We start from the raw sequence: 13,797 nt of genomic DNA, 5'->3' as shown, positions 1-13,797 counted from the left end.
AATATTTTGTTTGGAAATATTTTGCACCGAGTGTTTATCCCTATTGGGATTGTAATATCCATGCCATTTTGGAACTCTTTTTAAAAAAAAACAGAATGCTGGAAAGACATCAAAGGGAAGTCCACTTTTGGAATGGAGGGTGTATTGTTTTTGGTTTGTATTTATCATAATATTTACAATTAAGGAAATTTTGAAATTGAAATCCTGATGTTTCAAACTATTTTGAAATTTTTTTTGTAATAGTTATAAGTTGTGGGAGTCAACTTTGTATGTAGTGGATACATCTGAGCAATTTGTAAACACAATGTACTGATTTTGAAACGGTTGTTTAATCTTCAGACATCAGCGTAGATAGTTTATGCAGATATGTACACTTTTATCCCATAAGAAAGCAAATTGTCTGTTGAATTATGAGTTTTTGACCAGCAACTGTCAACCTAAGCCCCAGAGGATATTTCCAGAAAGTTGTTATGCTCCAGTCATTGATTTCATGGCCAGTTCTGTCTGTATATGCCATCAAACTGAATTCTTAGTCCCACTGTAATTTGCACAGCCAACATGGAATCCCAATATAAACCACAAAAAATAATTTTCTTGGCATTGTAGTAGTATCACTATCCACGAGTCCAAAGGTTTGATTTCTAGTCTCACCTACTTCAGATGTGTTTCATAGCATGTTTGAACAAATTGATTAAAAGTACCAACATTAAATACATATTTGACATAAGACTAGCACATCAATGAGGATAAAGTGTCTCTGCTATGAGAGGAGAGCTTGTAAAGAGAGTATGCTGCTATGAGCTGGGGAAATACAGAATCATGGTATATTAAAGTTTACACACAGGCCAGTGAGGTAATGTTTTTCTCCATGCCCTTTCACTTTGATTATGGAAATGTATTTTGAAGATAAGAAGCAGAGCTATCTCGAATATCTTGGTCAAAACTAATTCCACCACCAAATGGAAAAAGATTATCATCACATTTGTGTGTGCAGTGCCACTCCAGTTATTCTCAACTGTGTTTTGGCCACAGCCCCCCTCGGAGCTCTTCTCAGGTTCCAAGTCCCCCCTTTCAAACAGGGATACAACACAAACAGACAGAAAATCATTTATTATTGAATGGCAAGAAAACTTTTAACATACTGACATACTGGACAAAACTTAAAAAAAAAAGACTATGAAATTAAGCATCCATCAGGCCTAATGCGATCTTTGCGCTTGATGCTTTTCTGCACATTTCATGATGTTGGGCTCCAAATTAGGCAATGACAGTCTGAGGTCACCTCCTGTTGCGACATCACGGTGGCACAGTGGTTAGCACTGCTGCTGCACAGCGCCAGAGACCTGGGTTCAATTCCCGCCTGGTATGGGTGGGTTTCGCTTCGGCGGGTCGGTGTGGACTTGTTGGGCCAAAGGGCCTGTTTTCACACTGTAATCTAATCTAAATCTAAATCAGTTCTGTTCCTGGATTTTGTCAAGGAAACTACCTTGCAGAATCTGCTCTCAAACAAATATGTTAAGGGAAAGACATTAAAAAAAATTGGGCTTTTATTTCACAGGGTTGTAAATTTATTCGGCAGATCACTTTTGAACCAAAAAGCTTTTTGAAACTGACTGAACTGATGATGTGCAGTTGTATCACTTTGAAGATCAGTCAAACTCGCGAGGTTCTGCCTCAGCTTATACTTCAACTGGATTCTACTATAAATAGAAAGATATTGTAAATAGGAGGGAAACCGTTGACTCCAATGAAGGCTGTTGGGTAGTTCATTGGTTCAGTTGCCAGGGCCCCCATAAACCCCTACAGTTCCCTTTCTCTTAATTTTCAGTCTGTAGCTTCCTTCAAATGTGCCAAGGTCCCCAAGGGTGCCATACGACCCCCATTGAGAATGGCTATGTTACTCTACACATAATTTGGAGGTGCTGGTGTTGGACTGAGGTGTACACAAGTTAAAAATCACACAACACCAGATTATTGTCAACCACCTGATGAAGAAGCAGCACTCTGAAAGCTCATGCTTTCAAATAAACCTGTTGGACTATAACTTGGTTTTGTGTGATTTTTAACCTTAATCTACACAGATTAGATTGCCTTGTTTCCCTGTATTAGAATTCCCTAAATTTTACAAGTACTTAATAGCTATTAAGTCCTTTGATGGGTTCAGAGGTCATAAAAAGGATCATATAAATATAAGTCAAGGAGCCAATGAAGTAATATATTGAGTAAAAGTCATCTTTCTCCCACTTTGACAAGTGTAACAAGTTGTCAACATTGCAAATGCATTCTCCCTTTTTCCTAAATAAACATTTATGCCTTGATTTTATTTTATTGCAGTCACATGTACCTATGTACGTTGAAAGGTTTTGTATTGCAAGCAGTACAGGCCAAAGCAAACAAGCACACAGATCATAGGGTGCTTCGAGCAAGGCGTACAGGGTTACAGCTGCAAAAGAGGTGCACAAAGCAAGATCGACATTAGCAAGATCAACATTATCTGAAGTTAGAGAGGTCCATTTACCAGTCTAACAACAGTAGAAAATAAGTTATTCTTGAACCTATTGGTGCGTGTGTTCAAGCTTTTATATCTTTGCCTAACGGAAGAGGTTGGAAGAGAGCATTACCAGATAGGAGGGGTCTTTGATGAGGTGGCAATGAGAAGTGTAAGTGGAGTCCATGGATGGACGGCTGGTTTCCGTGATAGTCTGGGCTGTGCACACAACCTTCTATAGTTTTTTTGCAAGGTTTGTAGCTCAGGTTGAGGTTTAGAGTGTAGGTTTGCTCGCTGAGCTGTAGGTTTGATATCCAGACGTTTCATTACCTGGCTAGGTAACATCATCAGTGGCGACCTCCAAGTGAAGCGAAGCTGTTGTCTCCTGCTTTCTATTTATATCTTTCTCCTGGATAGGATTCATGGGGTTTGTGGTGATGTCATTTCCTGTTCGTTTTCTGAGGGGTTGATAGATGGCATCTAGATCTATGTGTTTGTTTATGAGGCCTGGTTGGAGTGCCAGGCCTCTAGGAATTCTCTGGCATGTCTTTGCTTAGCCTGTCCCAGGATAGATGTGTTGTCCCAGTCGAAATGGTGGTTTCCGGGAGAAAGATATAAATAGAAAGCAGGAGACAACAGCTTGGCTTCACTTGGAGGTCGCCACTGATGATATTACCTAGCCAGGTAATGAAACATCTGGATATCAAACCTACACCCTCCTTCTATAGTTTCTTACAGTTCTGGGCAGAGCAGTTGCCGTACCAGACCGTTATGCACCCAGATAGAATGCTTTCAGTAAAAGTTAGTGAGGATCCTTATGGACATGCCAAATTTCCTAAACTGCCTGAGGAAGAAGAGCCATTGTTGTGCCTCCTTGACCGTTGCATCTACAAGGGAGGTCCAGGCCTTTGAATTGTCTTTAAACAAAGTGTTTTAAATATGAATATTCCTACTGTTCTTCTAGTCAACTGAAGATTTTCAATATCTTTAGATTGTAATTTACAATTCGTATTCTAAATGGCAAAAAAATTCTCTTTATTTGATGTCCCTTTATAAACGATACGAAATGATCTGGCCTCATTAATTCTAAAATAATCTGCACAAAGTTTATTAATACACAACAATGCAGATTGGTAATAAATAAGGATCCTCCTGTATTGTATAAAACGTTAGCAACTGCTTTTTGGATTGTACAGGACAACATTTGCAAAGGCAAAGACATTGGATAAGTGCATTGAATGGCATCCCTTGTGCCTTAAATTGTGTGGCTCTGAATCTACAAGGATTATAATCCATTGCATAGCAAACAAGTGCAATAATCTACTGAAGAAGGGTAATTGGACTTGAAACATTAACTCTGCGTTTTCTCCACCGGTGCCGACATACAATGTTTCTCCTGCAATTTTTGCTTTTGCAATAATCTACTGTTTTATAACCTTTTCATGAAATACAGTGTTATTATTTGTTTCAGAACTGGAGTGATGTTAAGGAACACAAGAATTAAAGAAAATACTGCAAATGTGCGACCATCGGAAAAAACATTTATCTTTAATTTCAAGACAGGACATCAGTCATGTGTGCTGACTGCACCCATCCAGATTCCTATGCAAGGAAGTATCAATGATTTACATGGCCGTCTAATGCTCTTACATAATCTTCCTTATTTTATTGACAATGGTGAGTAAGTTATGTCTCAAATTGCAGGTATTTCCTATTCACCTATCATATCTGTCCTTGCTGATCTGCAATGATATCCAGTCAATTAATGTCTTGAATTTAAAATTCACATCCCTGTTTTCAAAACCCACTCTGGCCTTGTTCCTCCCAATCTCTATAATCTCTTCCAGGCTTGCAACCCTCCAAAGTATCTGCTTTTCTCTAACTCTGACCTCCTGAGCATTCTTATTCCAATCACTGTTCTATTGGTGGCCGTGCCTATTCGTTACCTTGTCTCTATGCTCTGGAATAACTGTCCATATTGCTTTTCTCCTTTAAGACACTCTTCAAAACCTGCTCCTTTTAACAATCTTTTAATTATTTAACTGATATTGTCCTGATATGGCATTCTGTTCTACCTTGATTTACAGCATTCTTGTAAAGTGTCTTGGGGAATTTTATTATAATTCAAGGTGCTGGATAATCTTTGCTTCTATTACTTAATTGTTCATGGAGGGTGGGGGTAAGGGGGGATGTGGATGTGGATGTTGCTGGCTGGAGCAGCATTTATTGCCCATGCCTCATTGTTTGTGACAAGGTGGTGATAAATACCTTCTACACTCCATGTGATGTAGGTAGATCCACAGTAGTGTCAGTGAAGACTAGATAAATTTTGTTCTTTTGCATGAAGACATGTCCATTTTCCGAATCTGTGATATGTGATTAGATTAGATTACTTAGTGTGGAAAAAGGCCCTTCGGCCCAACAAGTCCACACCGACCTGCCGAACCGCAACCCACTCAGACCCATTCCCCTACATTTACCCCTTCACCTAACACTACAGGCAATTTAGCATGGCCAATTCACCTAACCTGCACATTTTTGCACTGTGGGAGGAAACCCACACAGGCAAACTCCACACAGTCAGTCGCCTGAGGCGGGAATTGAACCCGGGTCTCTGGCACTGTGAGGCAGCAGTGCTAACCACAAAAGCTAACTTCAGATGTGTACTTTTCTTAGATTAGATTCCCTACAGTGTGGAAACAGGCCCTTCGGCCCAACCGGTCCACACCGACCCTCCAAAGAGTAACCCATCCAAACCCATTCCCCTCTGACTAATGCACCTAACACTATGGGCAATTTAGCATGGCCAATTCACTTAACCTGCACATCTTTGGACTGTGGGAGGAAACCAGAACACCCAGAGGAACCCCACACAGACACTGGGAGTATGTGCAAACTCCACACAGACAGTCACCAGAGGCTAGACTTGAACCTGGGACCCTGGTGCTGTGAGGCAGTAGTACTAACCACTGGGCCACCGTACTTTCTGGAGAAATGTATCCCTCCAACCAATCCTACCTCTCATTTTGGCAGTTCAGTGTAGCTGTATTCCTCCTCTCTCTTTAGTATTACTAAACCTTCAACGTACCTATTTTTGAACCATCCCTAGTGCCGTGAGCTAGCTGTTTAGCCTCTGCCCACCCCTAATTACACTTAATGTCTTGCTGCCATACTCCCATCACTCGTGCTGTACTGACATTCTCATTGTAACTTGTGTGATGCTAATGTACAAATTTAAAATTGGTGATTGCTGTTTTGAAGAAAGGTGGCTAAAATTAATCAGTGAGCAGAAGGAAAGCCAAAAGGGCCAGAAAGTGCAAAAATTTACATTTTTCAAAGCAAACTTTTGACTTCCTATTTAGAAAAAAATATGGTTTGAAATTTATTTGCCATTGAGCACCTAATTGTCTGCAAATCTTCTAGTTCATTAGTAAAAACAATTAGACTAATACAGATGAACAGCACAGAAACAGACCATTCAGTCCATCTCGTCCATGCCAACTAGATATTCTAAATTATTCTAATCTTATTTGCCAGTAATTGGCCCATATCCCTCGAAGCCTTTCCTATTCATATACATTCAGATGCCTTCTAAAAGTTGTAATTCTACCAGCCTCACCACTTACCCTGGTAGTTCATTTCACACACACACCACCCTCTGTGTGAAAATGTTGCCGCTTAGGTCCCTTTTAGATCTTTCCCCCTCACCTTTAAAGCTATGCCCTCTAATTTTGACTTCCCTAGCCTGGGGAAAAGACCTTGACTATTTACCCAGTCCATGTCCCTCATGATTTTATAAACTACTACAAGGTCACCCCTCAGCCTCCAACGCTCCAGAGAAAATAGCCCCAGCCTATTCAGTTCTCCCTATGGCTTAAATGCTCCAACCTATCAACATCTTTGTAAGTTTTTTTCTAAACCTTTTCAAATTTCGCATCAACTTTCCTATAGCAGGAGGACCAGAACTGAACAAAGTATTCCAAATTGGCCTAACTAGTGTCCTGTATATCTGCAACATAACATCCCAACTCCTATATTCAAGACACTGTGACTTTTGTTAATTAGATTCCTAGAGTAATACAGGTTGGAAACAGGGCCTTCAGGCCAAACTGGTCCATGCTGACTATGGTGCCCTCTTAGCTAGTTCCAATTGCCTGGATTTGGTCCATATTCCTCCAAATCCTTCCCAAAAAATGTACCTATCCAAATGTTTGTTAAATGTTGTTATTGTACCTTCCTCTACCACTTTGTCTGGCAATCCATCCCACATACACAGCACCCTCCACCAAGTACTTGGAAAAATAGGCTGGTTATCTGTGTCTTCAGAATGCAAGTTGTATTATCTATATTAAAGTTCAATACCAAAAGTAATCCTCTGTACTTTACACTGACATATATTTTGCGCAAGTAGCTCCGGTTGGCGTTCTGCATGTAGGTTTGCTCGTTTCGTCACCATATTAGGCAGCATCATCAGTGAGCCTCTGGATGAAGCCATGGTGGTATGGCCCACATTTTACTTATGTGTTTAGGTTTCCTTGGATCGGTGATTCCATTTCCTGTGGTGATGCCATTTCCTGTTCTTTTTCTCAGGGGGTGGTAAATGGCACCCAAGTCAATGTGTTTGTTAATAGAGCTCTGGTTGGAATGCCATGCTTCTAGGAATTCTCACACATGTCTCTTTGGAGTGTCGTAGGATGGATATGTTGTCCCATTCGAAGTGGTGTCCTTCCTCATCTGTATGTAAAGATACTAGTGAGAGTGGGTGGTGTCTTTTTGTGGCTAGTTGATGTTCATGTATCCTGGTGGCTAGTTTTCTACCTGTTTGTCCAGTGTAGTGTTTGTTACAGTTCTTGCAAGGGTTTTTTATATATTTACAAAAAAAACCTTTGCAAGAACTGTAACAAATACTACATTGGACAAACAAACAAAAAACTACTAGCCACAAAAAAGACATGACCCACTCTCACTAGTATCTTTACATATAGATGAGGAAGGACACCACTTCGACTGGGACAATATATCCATCCTCGGGCACGCCAAACAGAGACACGCATGAGAATTCCTAGAAACGTGGCATTCCAACCAGATCTTTATCAACAAACACATTGACTTGGGTGCCATTTATCCCCCCATAAGAAAAACAACAGGAAATGACATCACCAACCTGAGGAAACGTCAACACATAAATAGAAAGCGGGCCATACCACCAGTCTTCATCCGGAGGCTCACTGATGATGTTACCTAGTATGGTGATGAAACATCTGAAAATGAATCTTCCAGCTTAGCGAGCAAACCTACATCCAGATTTTGTGCAAGTGTGAACTGGTATTATCAAAGGTTAATTATTTATTAATAATGCGTCAGTGTTTTGGTCTTAATCACTTTCTGTGAGCATTTCAAGGGATTGTCACTCTTTGGATAAGAAATTTCTCCTTATCTCAGTCCTGAGTAGACTATTCTGTATCCTTAGCCTGTTACTCTTGATTCTGGACGCCCCACTCATCTGGAACATCCTTTGTGCATTTACCCTGTGTAATCCTAATTTGAATTTTATAGTTTTCTGAGATTCCTCCCTCATTGTTTTAAGCTCTGGTGAATTCCAGTCTTCAGTCCTGCCATCCTTGGAAGCTGGTAAACCTTCATAGCACTCCCCTTAAAGGCCAGAACATGCAGCCTCAGATAAGCAAACTAAAACTGCGCATAATACTCAGGGCATTCTCACTAAGGCCCTGTACAACCGCAGCAAAACATCACTGCTCCTGTACTCAAACGTACTCATTATGAAGGCCAACATTCTATTCGCCTTTATCACCAGCTGCTGTACCAATATGCTTACTGTTAGTGGCTGATATTCAATAACACTCCAGTCTCGTTACACCCCCTTTCCCAATCTGTCATGATTCAGATAAAAATGTCTTTGTGTGTTTACTATCAAAGTGGATAATCTCACATTTATCCACATTCAGGTGCATCACAGGCTGATTGTGATTAAATTCTCATCAGTCCCTTATATAGTAAAATCTGTTTGATACTGATCTTACCTCATCTTGTCAAACAGGCTTTAATTTCATGTTATTTTAGCATTATTTTAGCCAGTTTTCTTTTGGGGCAGTTACAGGATGAGTTGGTGTGGGAAATGGGAGAATGGTTTATTGGTGCATGAGGGACAAACTTTTCTAAAGTTGGAACTGAGGCAGTTTGCAGATTTGAGGAACATTTCTATATTAATCTGTTCCAAATGATTTGAGTGCATTTAAATGAAATATATCCTATTCCGCACTGTAAAGTCTCTCATTATGATAATAAAAAAAGTAAATCTTAAACTCTCTATGATATAGTTTTAAATCTGAACCATTTTGTATCTTTTTTTTGACAAATTTGATATGTCAGTAAAGAATAGATTAAATTTGATTGCCTCTTTCATCCATTAAATTCATTTGTTGTTTTTCAAATAGAAGGAGAAATATTCTTTTCAACACTTTGATTTAAATATTTTACAGACTTAAAAAATTCTCTTGATCAGTTTGTTAATGAAGAAACTAAGAAGACCTATGATGAAGAAGCAGAAGCTGTTTTAGAGAAACTAAAAACGAGTGATGTGCGTGCTGAACAGCTTGTTAATACTTGGGCTAAAGCTTATCAAGAGGTACGTATTTCAAAAATTTAAGTCTACAGCTTTGTAGATATCTGATGTGTCCAAAGGTAAAATCTTAATTCACAGTTTAAAAACTTTCTTATTTGGTACAGGAATAATTTGTTACCTGCAGATAAATATTACTTAGAGACAGTACAAAACTGTTAATAAGACCCCTGTATCAACAGTTTTGACTTTAATTAGTAAGGTTCAGCATTTAACATCATATCGATGCACAGTTGCTCCATCATGAGATACATTGTGTTGTGGCACTGGAGATCATACAGTCAGTTGATGGGTTTCAATGCAGCTCATTGACACACTCTTAAACTTATATTTTTTGTTTATTTTTATTGGAATGTTTTGTTATCATGCTTTTTTTTTAAACTTGGTTTTTTCTTCCTTTCCTTTCGGAATAAAAAAATTAACAGCTGTGACAGAATAGCTCATGAGACCAGGTTACATTACATGACATTGATTAAATCACCTTTTTAGCGAGAGTAAATATATATATATTTTTAAGAATAGTAACAACATGGGTACAGAGGAAACATCTTTTGAAGCAATTTCTCATACTTTTTACCCATGTGGTCATTACTTTTTTCTTAAAACTGTTATTTTGTACAAGTAATGATATATAAGGCTATAATTTCTAAATTGTATTTTATCATTTTGTAGACAACGTTAGAATACTCTAAGCCTGAAGAACCTAGTTGGGATGAAGATTTTGCAGATGTTTATCATGATTTGATCCATTCTCCAGCCTCTGAAGCTTTACTGAATTTGGAACATAATTATTTTGTCAGAGTCTCAGAACTTATTAGTGAAAGAGACATGGAATTGAAGAAACTGCAGGAAAGGTTTGTAATTACCTACATACAATTAAATTGATCCACAGAAAATGCAGTTTTTCCCAACCATCACCGAGACATCTGTTATTGGGAAAATGGCAGCTATTATAAAGAATGTCGGAGTAGATCATTAAGAAATACAATAGCAAAATCAGCATGGCTTCATGATGGGAAATCATGCCTGACAAATTTATTACAGCTCTTTGAAGAGGTAACAAGTAGAATAGATGAAGTGGAACAAGTAGATGTAATATATATTGCATTTGTAATAGATGTTCAAAATGTTATTGAGCATAATGCAACTTGATAAGAGGCAAAGGATGTTGGGGTAATATATGGTTAGTGGTTTGGCTAACTAATAGAAAATAGAGACTTGAGATAAAGGCGACATCTTGAAAATGGTAGTTTGCAACAGGAGGAATGCCGTAGGGATCAGTGCTAGGCCCTCAATTATTTAAAATGTATATTACTATTTGGCATGTGAATATACTATCTCCAAGTTTGTGGATAGCTCAAGTCTTGAGAATAACAGATGGTGGGATATATTCAGGTTATTCGTTGACTTAAAGGTGAAGAACAGAGGGGTTTGAGATCCTCATGCATGGATCACAAAAGTTAGCATCCAAGCTCAGCAGGTATTAGGGGAGGTTAATTGACTGTTGGTCTTTATTCCAAAGAGAATGGAGAATAGAAATATTGAGGCCTTGCTAAAATTATGCCAGTCCCTCGTCGACCATACCTGGAATACTGTGTGCAGTTTTGATCTCCTTGTATAAGGAAAGATATATACTGGCATTTGAGACAGCTCAGAGAAGGTTTACAAAGTTGATTCCAGATATGGAAAGATTTTCTAATGAGGTGGTGTTATGTGCATTGGGCTAATACGCATTGTAATTTAGGAGAGTGAAAGGAGGTCTTGTTGAACATTTTAGATTTTTAGGGAACTTGACAAAGTGGATGCAGCAAGGTTGTTTGCCCTTTGGGACTGTCTAAAACCATAAGACATAATCTCAGAGTAAGGCAACATCCATTTAAAACCGATGAGGAGGAATTCTCTCGGAGGGGGTAATGAATCTGTGGAATTCTTTTTACTCCTAAAAGGTTATTGAAACTGTTGGTTAAATATTAAGGCTGGGAGAGTCAGGTTTTTAATCAGCAAGGAAATTGAGGGTTATGGAATTAAGAGGCATTTGGATGGGTATATGAATAGGAAGGGTTTGGAGGGATATGGACCAGGTCCTGGCAGGTGGGACTAGATTGGGTTGTGATATCTGGTCAGCATGGACGGGTTGGACCAAAGGGTCTGTTTCCATGCTGTACATCTCTGACTCTATGGCAGGAAAGTGATTGAGGATCATCAGATTAGCTCTGATCTAATTGAATGAAGGAAAAGATTGACAGGGCAAATGGCTTGCTACTCGCAGCATCTTTTAGAGGGAATGCCATTCTTATTTCAGAAACTGAATAATGTTGAAACCATGACAAAATTTAATAACAGTGGAAATCCAGACAAGGATTGATTTTCTGTTGATAGGATTATAATCACTTATGTTGAGTTATTTTTGGAAACTGTTTTGATTATGTAAATATCTAGTGTTGATTAAAACTTAACATAGTTGACTGAGAGTTACTGCATTCACAAATATGGGGATCTAAACTAACCACAGTGGGTAGTCTTAGTTTTGGATGCAACTATATCTCCAACTGGCTTTACTGTTGGCGGACTTGGGGATCTCCCATCATCTCCAGTCCAGTTCTGCTGGGCGTATGGTATCCATACTCTAAAATAATGTGACTGATTTTAACACAACCATTTCAGGGTCTATGTACTGCTTATCATCAATAAATCATAGAGTCCCTGTGTGTGGAAATGGATAAAGTAATGCAAGAAATAGGGAAAAGCCTTACAGATCAAGATGTAAACTCAGTTGCTGCTCAGCATTTTGAATCCCAACAGGTATTGCAATCAAAATTTCACTCAAGAAGTAGAACTTTTAATCCTGTAACCTAGGAAGACAAGGAAATGTTCTCAGCTGACTCTAGTGTGGAAACAGGCAGACACTGGGAGGATGTGCAAACTCCACTCAGACAGTTGCCTGAGGCTGGAATTAAACCGGGGTCCCTGGCGCTGTGAAGCAGCAGTGCTAACTACTGAGGCACCATGCCACCCCAATGAGAATTAATTTTGAGACATTTTTACTTGAAGATGGCTAATGCAGAATAGAAACTTAATCTATATTTTGGTACATTGTATTTTTTTTTCCATGCTTTAAAATGGTTAGTGTTTTATTCCTGTTTGAGGAAAAATACATATGAGTTTAATTTCTTTCAGGCAGTCTGTGGAAATGGATAAAGTAATGCAAGAACTAGGGAAAAGCCTTACAGATCAAGATGTAAACTCAGTTGCTGCTCAGCATTTTGAATCCCAACAGGTATTGCAATCAAAGTTTCACTCAAAGTAGAATTTTTAACCCTGTAACTTAGTAATACAAGGAAATGTTCTCAGCTGATGTTACAGAATTACAATAGGAAAATAAAACTCCCTTTACATAAAATGTGTCTATTTTTGCACATACTGGAGGAGAAAGTGATCTTATGAGTTGAAAAATTATTTGGGAAAAATGAGCAATCTCCCACTGAATCTCAAACCATGGCGACTTAAAAGTTGAAAAAAACTAAAATTCCACTGATTGCAAGTTAGGGTACTGTTCTATACAAGGATTTCTACAGATTGTATAAGATACCCCATAAGTTAAATATCTGAACATCTCCATTAGAATGTAGGAAGATGTCCGGTCATGTTAAAGCACTGCCTCAAATCCAAGAAAAGGTTAAAAGATATGTTATTTTAATTCTATAATGTGGATAACATTTTTGTGATCAGGTATTGGAGAACAAGTGGGCCCATGAGCTGAAACAATTAATGGCTATTCAAAAACAAGAGTATCAAGAGTGGGTAATAAAACTACATCAAGACATGCAAAATCCGAACAACAGTGCAGTCAGGTAGGGTATTTATGAATTTGTTTTTGGTCAGTGATGTTTAAATTGCTGTCATAAAAGATACAATTTTAAATGCACTTGCCTAGTCAAAGAAAAGCATTTTTGTTATTTACTAATTTGGGGCATTAAGACAATTCTACTATATCCATATCTGAGCAACAGCTTATATTTACATTGCACCTTTAGCATAGTGAAAGGTGTCAAGGTGCTTCCCAGGACATTTTCTTTAAAATGTACAATGTCAAGCAAGGTAAGGAGACCTTGGGTCATATGATCAAAAGTCTTGTGAAAGAAGTACAATGTAAAGAATGTCTTAAAGGATCAAAGAAAGGTAAAGATGCAGAGAGGTTCATGGAAGGAATCCCAGAGCTTAGGGCCTAGGCAACTGAAGTCATGGCCAGCAATGGAGGGCAGTTATGCCAGGAAATATGCAAGAGGCCAGAATGAAAGAAATTTAGAAATGTTGGACTGCGTCTCCACCATTTTCTAAAGTAGGAAAGGAGTCAGTTTTTTTTTAAATTCACAATTTTTTTAAAGATTTCTTAGTTCTGGGCAGACACCAGCCTCCACTTTTCCCTTCCTAACCCAAAACCCTTTCTGGAGAAAACTGTTCCTTTAATGTGTGCTCTACTATGTATTGGCTGCTCTCCATTATCTCCAGCATTTTCCTAAAGGGACCATTATTTTACAATAATGTCAGATTTCTTTAATGGGAATGATATTGTCTCTTGTGCTCTCTCTGCTTTTGCTGTACTTTTGATTGACATCCATTTACATCCCAGCTCCCTGGGGAAAAAAAGTGGCTACAAGATCCGCCAACT

The 13,797-nt window shown here is 38.6% G+C and overlaps 1 protein-coding gene across 3 annotated transcripts in view; it reads left to right on the top strand.

Moving 5' to 3' along the window:
* The window catches only part of c23h12orf4 (chromosome 23 C12orf4 homolog), a 57,518-nt gene that overhangs the window by 10,011 nt on the left and 33,710 nt on the right, over positions 1-13,797 (top strand). For all 3 annotated transcript variants that reach the window (XM_043713685.1, XM_043713686.1, XM_043713683.1), the window contains 5 exons: positions 3,960-4,165; positions 8,989-9,134; positions 9,801-9,982; positions 12,306-12,405; positions 12,858-12,979. In XM_043713685.1, coding sequence (XP_043569620.1) covers positions 3,970-4,165; positions 8,989-9,134; positions 9,801-9,982; positions 12,306-12,405; positions 12,858-12,979 — 746 coding nt within the window. In that variant the 5' untranslated portion in view covers positions 3,960-3,969. The remainder of the gene's footprint in view (positions 1-3,959; positions 4,166-8,988; positions 9,135-9,800; positions 9,983-12,305; positions 12,406-12,857; positions 12,980-13,797) is intronic.

This window comes from Chiloscyllium plagiosum, chromosome 23 (genome assembly GCF_004010195.1).
Source record: "Chiloscyllium plagiosum isolate BGI_BamShark_2017 chromosome 23, ASM401019v2, whole genome shotgun sequence".
NCBI lineage: Eukaryota > Metazoa > Chordata > Chondrichthyes > Orectolobiformes > Hemiscylliidae > Chiloscyllium > Chiloscyllium plagiosum.
The sequence above is the reverse complement of the archived record's forward strand: the minus strand, read 5'-3'. Positions and strand labels throughout refer to the sequence as shown.